The sequence below is a fragment of the Polyodon spathula genome, chromosome 3 (genome assembly GCF_017654505.1).
Source record: "Polyodon spathula isolate WHYD16114869_AA chromosome 3, ASM1765450v1, whole genome shotgun sequence".
Lineage (NCBI taxonomy): Eukaryota > Metazoa > Chordata > Actinopteri > Acipenseriformes > Polyodontidae > Polyodon > Polyodon spathula.
Genome location: NC_054536.1, coordinates 76,565,660 through 76,578,393, shown reverse-complemented (window position 1 = coordinate 76,578,393; position 12,734 = coordinate 76,565,660). Strand labels below are relative to the sequence as shown.

Below are 12,734 nucleotides of genomic sequence, written 5' to 3'. Positions count from 1 at the left end.
ACGAATTACATTAATCTACAACAAACAATGCTAATTCCTAGTCAACTACTGTATAAACATGAATGGTGTATGTTACAACCTACCCTTGCTACCCAGGCTCATTACTTCTGAAAACAATGAATTCTGTACCTTTTTTTTTTCTAGATATACTGTATGAATACAGATTATGAAAGTAAAAAAATGTCTACATAAAAATGGATTGATTCAGTCACTACTGTAAACACTCTGGAATTAAACGTCAATTTTTAGTAACAAATACAAATGTTATAAAGATAACTGATGGTGTTTTCTGCATTTCTTGCATTTTTAAAAGCTGCTATAAAGATTGCAGAGCCATAATTAAAATGCAATCCAAGTCTCATGCAGAAACATTTTATTCACAAGCTCAATCTGAATTATCTAAATATTGCCATCCCAAAATTATGAATTCTAATGGTTAAAGACGTTTCTAAAAATGAATCGCTTAATATAGAATTTTATAAAAATTATTTTAGTGTTATTACAAATATTTTAGTGTTAATACAAATGTGTCGTTATGGATGAAACCTGATTTTTCACAAACCCTGTTTTTCTGTATTTCTGTTGGACAGTCATGTAGTACTGTAATGTCAAAATCACCTGTAGGGCAGAACCAGACTTGGATTAATATAGTTTGTAGAGCAGTGCTATTTAGATCAGCATCTGTTTAGATGATCAAATTAGACCCCTCTGTCTTCATTACTATTGCATAGGGTCGGTCCTCCATGGGATTGCAATAGTCTGTGTTTATCTGTGACACCATTGGTGGGATTTCTACTCTAGTTCCGCTTGAATCTGTTAGGGATGTTGGCAGTGGAGTACATACCTTCATTATTTATTGGTAACATTTTTTTCAAGCAAAAACATGAACCATGGGAACCACACAAGCAGGCAGAAGCAGGAAAAAATTCTTACATCACAACACACTTAGGACATCCTGTATAAAATCCATATATCAATTCTTCCTCCACAAAATGCCTGCTTCATATAGTGAGTTCATAAGGCTACCCCTTATTGAAACAAAATCATCAAATGTATTTGAACGTATAAAATAGATATATCCACTTGACCGTGAGTTCCAGGCTGAAGAAAGTTTTGCTGTACTTTATTTGTACTTAAGTACTTTGTGTTATCTGATCTTAAAATAAAAGAACCATAAAATAAGTGAATTTTATATATATATAGATATAGATATAGATATAGATATATATTAGCCTGCTTGATAGTCGCACCTACTCTTAGGCAAAAGCGACATAATAAATTATAAAACATTAAGCTTATTCAAAAAAGACTGAGATGCAATAGACAGAGTATGCCAAGCCCCGAATTACAGTTCATTTTCTTGGACAAAACCAGTTATGGAACTTGACCAAAATCAATGAACCTATAGACTGCATGTGCCACAGTTTAAATAATTGATAAAGTGCCTAATGTTATGAAAATCAAACATCCAGCATCACATGTCTGTGTCTTTATTTTATTTATGTCTGAATAAATAAAACACTCAGGAAGGTTCATATTGTAATGATTTAAATGATGCACCACAAGCAGACCACCTCAGTTCTTCATTACATTTTGTGTGATTTATGTTAAAAATCTGTGTACAGGTATAGATGTATTTCTATAATATAATAATAAAGCTTTTTAAACAGGGTTTTAACCAAAATTACATTTTTAGGTCTTATTTTTATGTCACATAGCCCCAAAGTCAAAGTGAAGGCTACTGTAACATCAGCAGAGTTTCCATAACTCTCCCTAATCCTAACCTTAACCCATAACACGCCCTAATTCTAACCCTAACCCATAACACTCCCTAAACCTAATCCTAACCCATAACACTCCCTAATCCTAATCTTAACCCATAACACTCCCTAATCCTAATCCTAACCCAAACCCATAACACTCCCTACCTATCCTTGGAGATTCAACTTCCATTCTAAGGGGTTCCTAAAAGTTACTATCCCTTGGTTTAACACTCACCTATGCTATCATTTTATCAATGCTAGTTTAAAAACATGGGTCCCTTAAGGGGTTGTGGCAGTTAGGTCGGGAGCCTGGTTTGGCCATTTCAGATTCTTCACTCATGCATCCATGTTAAGGTGCATTGTGATCCAGGCAGTAAAACATTGTCCAGATTCTCAGATAATGCTCAGCATTCACTTTATCAGTCAGTATAATAATGTCAACCACATTATTATTAATTAGTCATTTTGATGCTTTTATCCAGAGAAAAGGTGGTATGCATCACAACTACGGCTGCAGTCGCTTACAATAGGACTTTGGATTTACATCTCATTCGACGGACCTACTGCTTAAATCAAACAAAGCCAACATTCCTACGATTATTACATTCCACAGATGAATACATTCCTGCAGTGCATCATTCATAGCTGGCATTATGATGAGACAAATTTCTGTTGACACCTCACATTTTACAATCATTTTTGACACTGTCAATAATACAGTATTGATTTTGTATAGCGTACAAACAGTTTCCCGCATAGATGGCTGAAGTGAATCAATGAAGGTTAATTTCAGAAATCTTAATGATGCATTTATACTTTTGTGTTTTCATTTTTTTCTTCCAACTGGCAATCATTGCTTTTTGTACCTTAAATATCAATGCTTTCAAAAAACAGGTGCCTGGCTTTCATTCCTAGTACATCTCCAACCCCAGACCATCAAAACTCTGTTTGGAATATAAATCTATCAGCATGTCAATAACGTCAGCATCGTATCACTTGCTTCAGCATCTTAGTTCAAGATGTTGTGGCATTTCCGCCTATCCCATTACCTTTATTGACATTGAAATTCATACTTCCCATTCTGTACTAGTTTATGCCATCTTACTCTCCTAGTTTTAATCAAAGTTATTTGGATTGCTGTCCTTCAGATTTTCCAATTACTCTTTATGAAGTGGTGCATCTGCATCTGCATCAGCATTCGTGATTTCCTTGAAGTTAAAAGTACTGGCAGATGGGATAATGGTTTTGAACTAAACATCAGTTTATATTACCATACACAGGGTGTCTTGAGCAATTTTCATTTTATTATGCCCAGAGCAAGGGTGACCTTTACATTTTTGATTCCCTTGACTTTTTCTGTTGGGCTGAGGGATGGAATGACTGACTCTGAAGCAACAGCCTTGCAGAGCTTCTTTGTAATATAACTATAAATGCAGGTAACATTTTAAGGAAGAGCATATTTGATGTGCTGTATTAGGTATGTTGGCAATTCAAATGTAGTTTCTCAACTAGCTAAGATTATACATTTATATTTAATGTATTGTATATCAATTTATGATGCAGTACATTAAACACTTGTTCTAACATTATATAAAAAAGAGCTAGTCTAAACAGATTTTTTTCAAAGCAAATCCAGGCTGAGTCTAAGTCTAGTTTATGTCTTGTTTAAGTTAGACTTAGCAACCTAAGTCAGTGTTCAGGTGTGAGTCCTCATTACAACACAATAAATAATTACTTTCAAAACAACAATTTATATTATTTTACTGCTGATCAAAGAAAACAACATCTATATTCCAGAGCAGCAGTGCACAAAAGCATTCTGTCTTAATGGACACTGCTGTATTTCACTTTGAGTGAAAGGACAAAGGCAACATTTCTGAAACTAGCTGCTGAATAATTTCTTGCTAGTTTTTAGCCTTAAAATTGTAGTTATTTGTTTTAGAAAATGTGCCTTTGCTCATGCACTTATTTGTAAACAAAGCCTTTTGTATTTTAAATAATTAATATAGTACATATTTTAAAGCGATTTAATTGTAGATTCAGTTTGCACATTATATCACCAAATGTAACAAAGACAGCTCTCCTAAAATGTGCAAAATGAATGAACGAGCAGCTTAAAAAAACAGCTGCACATATTGGAAAAATAGACGTCAAAGAGAAAAAAAGTTGACAGTGAGTCATTAAAATACAATATAACAGCAAGGTTTTAATTTTACATGATAACCGACTATAAAAAAAAACACATGTAGATTCCTGATGAACCAACCTCGTTCTATCAATAAACCACCATGTGCGTAGCCTATACATAACTTTTCACTTATATATAAAATCCTGTTCTGTAAAAAGTTTTGTAGAGGATTGTAATTGTTGATTTTTTAAATTTGGTTCCACCATGTGGACCTGGCAGCCAGAGAATTGCGAGCTTTGCTAATGTGCATGTGTAGACAGTAAAAAAAAAAAAAAAAAAAAAAAGCTATATACGTTTAGAATTGGACTTGGATTGTGACTTGAAAAATTGGCCCTTAAAGTTAGATATTACCTATACGAACCAAATAAGTGAATGGATTAAAAAATGACCAAATCAGAAATAAACAATGAATTTAGGGGCTTGTATGGGCTGAAGCTGCGAATAAGAAGCTAAAATAAAGTAGTGCAATATTGGCATAATTCATACAAATGAACCTGATCTGATTGGGTGGGATATAATTCCTTAGAAATATGATGTACGGATGGAAATTTACTGAGTGACTATTTCATGTATAATCCCCAAGAATCACACAGCTGTGAACTTGTCTATTGAATAGTGCTATAGGGGACAATCTTTCAGAGCAAGCTGTCAGTGCTTCAAAGTATATAGCCAAGTCAACACTCTCACACTAGTCCCCCCCCCCCCCCCCCCCTTTTTTTTTATGTCACTAATTTAAGGAGGACAAAAGTGTTTATTTTTTCACAAGCAACAGGCATGTTATCAACATACCAACAATAACATATACTGTACACCTTTTCATGATGACATAGTCCTAGTAAAAAATATTTTCAAATATAAATCTTAAGTTTTATTCTAAATTATTGTGTCTTGCTCAGCCAATAATAATAATAATAATAATAATAATAATAATAATACACTACAGTATAGCCATTGTATATGTATGTATGTAAACTCCATAGGCTGCCATACCCATTACATTTGATCCTGTCGATGTAAACGTATGCAGAGGAGAGTAGAGTGACTGACATCTCTTTGAAAAATCAGTTACTCATTGCAATGACTTTGCCCTTCGCAAGGGCACTAGTATAGATAAGGGGATTGTTAGAATCACACATACTCAGATAAGGGATTATTTCCATTAAATGCAACACATTACATTTTAAGTTCCTATAGATGAGATGATCTTGATTTTGGAACTATAAATAAATAAATGCAGCAAAACCAAGTTCATTCACTTCAGAGGAAGAAGGTCAGTCTTGATTTTGTTGATCTCGTCTGATGTTCCAGACATTTCTTTCTGATGTTTCTGGGTAATTTTGGACCAAAAAAAAAAAAGTTTTTATTCAAGGAGGTTTGCCTTATGAATCCCCTTTCTCATGAAAATCCAACAAGAATTGACCCCATCTTCGACCAAAGTCTGTATGAACATTGACTAACCTATATCTAATAAAAGCACACCTATACAAAACACAGATACAGGTGCTGTATCTCATTATATGATGCTTTTTGCAGTTTTGTAAAACCATGGGTGAACAGAGAGCTCTTTCTTTGCAGGTCTGACAGTATCATAGTGTGCTCCGTTGACAGTTTGTGGATGGATGCATTTCACTTTGTAAAAGGCCAACAATATCCGATTGCCTGGATCAAATTTTTTTATTGAGCTGCCACTATTTTCAGTTTTTCACTGTTTTTGCTCTGCTGGAGACTTAGCAACAACATAGCAACCAGTCGAGACTTTATCTTAACAACCACATGAATCTGATCAAAGAGAACTGCAAGCAATAACATCCAGATATAGTTGGATTTCTTGGATGTTTATGGGTATTCACATTTGTTACACTACCAGCATGATTTTCAAAAGAGGCTAAATAAGAAATAGATTGCAAAATAGGTTCTATAGCCTGTCACTTAACCATTTGGTTTGTATTTTAAAACAGTAAGTTTTAACCAGGGGTATAAGTCAAGTTCTAGAACTCAACCTTTTGTTTGCCTTTTGAATACCTTGCTATATAAGAACATGTTGCTGATTGTTCTTCGTTAATCATCATATTGTTCTGCTGAACCCACCATCTAAAAATAATTGCTTTAAAGACAATTGTAGCCACTGCTGTCAGACAATACTCTCAATAGGCATTTGCATTGTAAACAATTAATGACTACACAACATATACTTCAAAATGTGGTAAAACATAATTCCTCTGTAACCACATACAAATTTACCTCCATAATATAGAGACTGTGGTAAAATACATTGCAAAATATTACACTATTGATAATGTGGGTTTTCATACTGTATTATGAGCAGTGGTCGCCACTAATAAAATCATGTTATATTTCCCACCGCAATATATTCAAGACAAGTAAATAATGTGCCAGTTACGTTTCACAGTAATTTAGTTTATTTTACTTTGTTTCAGTTTCAGGTCACACACTTGTATATTTTGACTGGGGGAGGTAGGGCAATATGTCAATTCCTGCCAACAGTCCTTCCTGCTCAAGCCGTGTTGTTAGCACTGGAAGATAATGGATAAACAGTGTTTCCCATCCCTTTGACACACCAACTTCTTGCCTTACCCAATCTGTGGGCAATCTTATCCTTCCTGTGTGACAGAAATGATTGAAAAAAGAAAATGCTTTTGTCTAGTTTAAATCTAGCAAGTAAAACAGCAACTGCGTTAATACAGGAGGCTGTTTTTAAGAATGATAGGCTCTGCAAGGATAGAAAGTGTTACTAATCCTATTTTACATTTGACTTTCATGTATTTAAATGTTATTTATTTATGTATTAATTTATTTTAACACAGATGGGAGTAGTACATTGAGATGCTTGTTAAACATCGTGTGGGAGCCTTCGTTCTGCAGCTATATACTCTTGGCTACAGTTGCAACTGCAGAAAGATATTTCAGTGCTAAAAAGCACAAAAGCATATGGACTTTCATTTAAATGGCTAGTGAGTGTAATGCTATTTATTTATATAACCATATCAACCATCCCTTTTGTTCATACTTTTGAAAACACCATCAAATGTTTGTTTTTTTGTTAGTCTTTCTACCCCCACCTGACTGGTTTGATTTAGCACACACCTTCACCTTTTCTATTTTTTAAAACCCAGCATCCATGGAACACAGGCATGCAAAGGAAGTTACACAACTGGTGTCTACTTTTACTGCGAAAAAAGGTGCTTCTCACAAAATGGTGCAAGTTGTTTTTGGCGTAAAGACCTTGAATATGATGAGTTGTAATGCTTAATAAGGTGCTAGGAGAGGGGAAAAAAAAAAAAATCTCTTTCTTCTGGGGAAAAAAGACAAAAACAAAAATAACAAAGTTTGTGTTAAAGTCACACATTAAAAAAATATTAATTAAATAAAAAGCTCCACTTTCAATCTGTTTATTCCATGAAGTTATGAACGCTTTTACCCCAAGAAAAATACTAAAATTAACTATAAGCCCATAGACGTTGCAGCTGAGTACCAATGAATTCTAGTTATTCTGTTTAAATTTTGTGCAAACCAAAATAAAAAAAAAATTGTACACCGTTAAAGCTGCAGTGTCCAAGAATCATGGTTTATTTTACACTAAAAATAATTATGTATGTCTGTGTTTATACTGTTATAACTTTAGCAGAAAGATTGGTATTCTAGTTTATTTACATTCCCAAAGTAACTGTGCTTCCCTTGGGAAAAAAACAAACAAAACATATTTACTGTGATATACAGCTATGAACAAAAGTTTTGCACCATCCTATAGAATTAACACATTTTGCTTCATAAAGTCGAATGAACTAATATTTATGAACGACTTTATTACTTATTAATGTTTGGCCAAACATCAAAAGGTATATGTGGGATAAATTACATGTATACACCCTATTTAATGAATAACTGACAATTGAAAAATGTGACATTTTCAAAATCTAACATGAAATACTGTACTACAATTGTGGTTTCCAGTAGACTTATTTTATTACATGATGTTTAAATATAGGAGCTATAAAGATATATATATATATATATATATATATATATATATATATATATATATATATATATATATATATATATATATATATATATATATATATATATATATATATATATATATATAATATCTATATATATTTATAATTTTAATTATGTCTTAATCTTAAAATTCTAGGTGATGCAAAACTTTTGGCCAGAGCTGTACAATGTAATGGTAAAGGCATAGAATAGAGTAAAGCATCATAAACACATGCTAAGTGTGTAGCAATGGAAACTGACTGTGGTGAACTTTTAGAAAGGTCATTGTGGTCAAACAGGCTTTCAATCAAGGAGGTAATACATGTATATTAAGTAACCATGGACATAAATCATAAATATATTTGTTCCTAAATTCAATTTGCTCTTACTCTGATAACATCTTAGAAGAAATACCTGCAGACCTGATATGTCCAAAATGTATCTACTAAGAAAAAAAAAAAAAAAAACACAAAAAAAACACAAAAACCCTTCAGAAATAGTAACACTATTTAAAAAAAAAAAAGTTTATGGGGCATTAATTACAACTTTCAAGAATGACTAAAATGACCCTGTTAACCAGTGTATCATAAGAGGGGTCATATCATTTAACAGCTGCAAAATGTAGAGGCAACAAACCAAACACATCCACATTGTTTTTATGTTTGCTGGAAAGGGCATACAGTTATGTATGCCCTTTGCTGCATTTCACAGTACACAAAATCAGGCATCGTGTGTCAATGTACAGTCTGTGAGCTTTCTTTGTTGTGAACCCATGCGTGTGTCAATATGAGAATATGCTAAACAACTCTGAAGATTGTACAGAGTAATTTATTGACCTGGCATCTGAACATCACCCAAATTCCAGATTTTTTTTTATTTTTTTTTTTTAATCTATATAACTTGGAAACAACACAATTCAGAACAGGAGGTCAACATCTTTAAGTGTCTGTTGGGATCATAACATGAATGTTAATTCTATTTTACAAGGGTTTGGTAACTTTGTTGCTTTTAGTGACACTGACATTTGCACATAAAAATTATATATTTATATATATTTTTATCATTCTCTATTAACATTTTACTCTAGGATGATTTCTGAATCTTTTTGATGTAAACTGAAACAAAAGAATGTCTCTTGTTTTAAAAAACAAAACATGGTTCTCACCGACAACACACACCCAACTAACATTACTTGAGAGAACTATGGAGGAAATAACTTTGGAGGGAAATAAGCTCTCAAAGATTTTGCCCTCCTGGTTATAGTCCAGTACGCTGTAGATATAGCTTAATTCCATTAAAACACATTTTGGAAAAAGCATTTACAAATTGTCATCAGGAGAACAAATAACTAGCCATTGAATGTAAACTTCAACTAGAATTCTTAACTATCTCACGTCTGGCACTAGTGATAATATAGTTTGGCACATTTTAATCCTTTTCTTTTATATAAGCACAGACAGCTGAGATACTAGTGGATACTATGCAATTATGGATGACAAACAAATTTGAATGTATTATCTTTAAACACCGTATCATCATAAAGAAAAACCTGGTTTAAGTGAAAAAAAATCTATTTCAAATATCTATATCTAAAGGTTTAGGCAGTGAAAAAGCACTTCATTGACACGGAGTGTGGAATGATGTTCGTTTACTGTCTGGAACTGCTTAAAACATCTGTTTAGTTGCCACAAACAAATTCACATTATCAGAACGAACAAGACTGCTAAATACTTCCTTCTTGCTGTTAAAACACATTTTTCTTAGGAAAGGAAAGGTTGGTAATTCATACATCTTTCCAAAGTTTTTTTTTCTTTTTTTTCTTTTTTTTTTTTTTTAAATGGAAAGAATATTTAGAGCCACTGATGAAGGTACACGGTGGTATCAGTGTAATATACACAATGCACTTGCATCTCTGTAATGTACATGAAATACTTTACAATGAAGCATTAACAAAAAAAAAAAAAAAAAGTAAAAATTAGAGAAAAGGCTAAATGTATTTTCCCAAACACAAGAAGCTTCAAAATGCAAGTTGAACCACTGATTCACAAAGAAGTAAAATGTGAAAAGCCATCCCAATAGCTTGTGTAAACAGTTCATTTTCTTGTGCTTCACATAATTATCTTTCTAGAGTCCCTCGGTTTACTCCCTCTTGCCATCTTCAACATTCTAGCTACCCACAACAATATTTTTGACTTGACTTAAAAGGTCAAGGTTTTTACTTCCCACAAATTTATTAGCACCCTGCCATCTTTCATTTACTCTTTCTTTACACTTTACCCCAGATCTTCCATTTTCACCCCCACATACTGTTAAAAGGAACCTTTCTATGGAACAAGCTTTGACAAACTAAACTTGCTGAAAAATGTCTTGTGGTATGCATGCACATGCACGGTCCTCCTGTGGTCTTTGCTTGCGGACCTGTCCTAAACCCAGGAGTCTGGAGAAGCTGGGTAGTGGCTTGTTTCATAGTTTAGTTCACTGTAGGGACGAGCAGCTGAATAGAAGTCCACATAGTTGCCTGTTGACTTCAGTCCCAGATGCATATTGTAGTCAGTGGTGGGCGGAGGGCGGTGATGCACTTGATCCTCAAATAATGAGTCTTCGTAGTTTCTGGTGGAGTTCTGAAATGGCGGATACGTCTCGTAGTCTTTCTTGGCGCTGTCTTGAGGGAGAGGCTGAGAAACCTGTGGAAAAGCAAATGTTCACATCAACTGCAGATACTCTTTTTTCAAATAGACTAACAAATGGCTTAGTTTGTGTGCTTTTTTTGGTTGGGGTGGGGGGGGGGTATGGAGCGTGGCAGGTCAAATGAACAGGGGGCAAGCTCCAATTATCACATTCTGGACGGTGAAAAAAATCCTTCTTAGATTTCTAAAACGATGTGTACCTGCAACAATTGCTGCATGAAGCTTCCAGCTGTTTATGCTAACAGAATGTTAGCATACAATTTTTCTTAGTATTAGTACTGCTGTGTGGAATGAATACAGACTAAAGGATTACTCTTTAAACTGGCGTGCCTGTGATGTAATGGAAGGGCTTTAAAAGGGTTTTACATTTTTTCTTACATTTCTGACTCAACTATTAAAGCCAGAATAGCTTTCTTGAATCACTAAGAAGCACACACTGAATCTACACTTCAATATGTAGCCATTACCTGGTTTTGTTTGATATCTTCACTCGGGTTAACATAAGAATTCCGGAACAATGTTGATGTTCCACTTGAGATTTGAACTGGTGAAACACAAAGAGAGAAAAATAAATTTGGAGTTAGTGTTCTTGGTTAGTATGCTGATGGTTAGTATTTATTTCAGAGAGATTCCATTTAACACAATTTCACAGTAATGCTGAAAGACCTACAAACAGCTGTGTTTAAAGGTTTTCCAAGGGAAAAAAGTTTTTACACCCATTTTTTTTCTGTTCCTCTTGAAAATAGAAAGACTTGTACACACTTTTAAAAGAATTTGAAAGACACGTGCAAGTACAATTTGGAAGTAAATGAATTGTTCAAAAAAACACTTGGCTTCAAGTTCCTTCTGTTTTTTTTAGTTAACAATACATTTTTCCATCGAGTCTTGGTTTGTTTTGATCCAGGGTTGGCTGATTTAAATCAAGTCGTTTTAAATCACTCAATTTTTTTTTTTTTTAAATCATTGATTTAAATTGTTTTTTTTTCATTTATATATAGTTTCTCAAGGAAAATACATGAATAGTATGTTTTAAAAACCTTAAGCTATTTCTTGCTGCATGGTATGTATACTGTATGCATTAATAAAAGGTGTACAGTAGGTGTTCCTAGTATAGTACAGATGTTTCACAACAAAAGCCCTGTGCAGCTGCTCAGTATGAATAATTGTAGCACTGCATATTCAGTGTATGGGATAACAATGGGATACCTAAAAATATACACATAATTGTTGTGAAGTGATTTAAATCATAAGAGGTGTACTGTGCATATTGCAATAAAACATATGTGTTGTATCATGTTGTATAAATTTGACGCTTGTGGTAAAGTTGTTGAAACCTAATTATCTGCACAACACAATATGCTGTATAACTAAGCAAAAATAATATGTTTCTACTGTAACTTCCTATAGTTTCTACTATTTATTTATTGCATTTATATAGCGCTTTTTATTCAAAAGAATCACAAATCACTGTACAGTACAGAGCAGAAAAAAGAACAAACCACAATACATTTGTACAGCATGTCACACATACAACTGCCACAGTCAGACCATTTAAATAACAGTATACACATAATAATACAAAAGCAGCAATTTTAAACTTACATTAAAATCCACTAAGATAAGAAAGCAATTTTATAAAAGTGCTTTTTTAGTCTTGACTTGAAAACGGTAACGTTCCCAACTTCCCTGACAAATGAGGCAGAGTATTCCATAATTTTGGTGGTCTACCAGAAAAAGCCTGCATCCTGTGATCTCAGAGTACGGTTTGGAAGATATTGGGTCAGTAACTCCTGTAAATAACTAGGTACTAATCCATTCAGGGCCTTGTAAGTTAACAACAGCAACCTAAAATCAATTCTATACTGCACAGGGAGCCAGTGAAAAGAGGCCAAAACAGGGATAATATGTTCACTTTTCCTGGTTTTAGTCAGAAAAAAAAAATAGTACGATATAATTATAATATCATAATTATAATTATGAACAAGCTGCAAACGGGATACCACACTTTTTGGGACACCAGAAAAAAGTGCATCACAATAATCAATTCTAGATGAAACAAAGGCATGCAATAGTCTC

At 33.6% G+C, this 12,734-nt stretch overlaps 1 protein-coding gene across 5 annotated transcripts in view; it reads right to left on the bottom strand.

The window, feature by feature from the left end:
* Window positions 1-8,096: 8,096 nt before the first annotated feature.
* LOC121313419 (catenin delta-2-like) overlaps window positions 8,097-12,734 on the bottom strand; it is a 350,408-nt gene continuing 345,770 nt past the window's right edge. For all 5 annotated transcript variants that reach the window (XM_041245943.1, XM_041245938.1, XM_041245942.1 and 2 more), the window contains 2 exons: window positions 11,126-11,202; window positions 8,097-10,655 (listed from right to left, as the gene is read on the bottom strand). In XM_041245943.1, coding sequence (XP_041101877.1) covers window positions 10,395-10,655; window positions 11,126-11,202 — 338 coding nt within the window. In that variant the 3' untranslated portion in view covers window positions 8,097-10,394. The remainder of the gene's footprint in view (window positions 10,656-11,125; window positions 11,203-12,734) is intronic.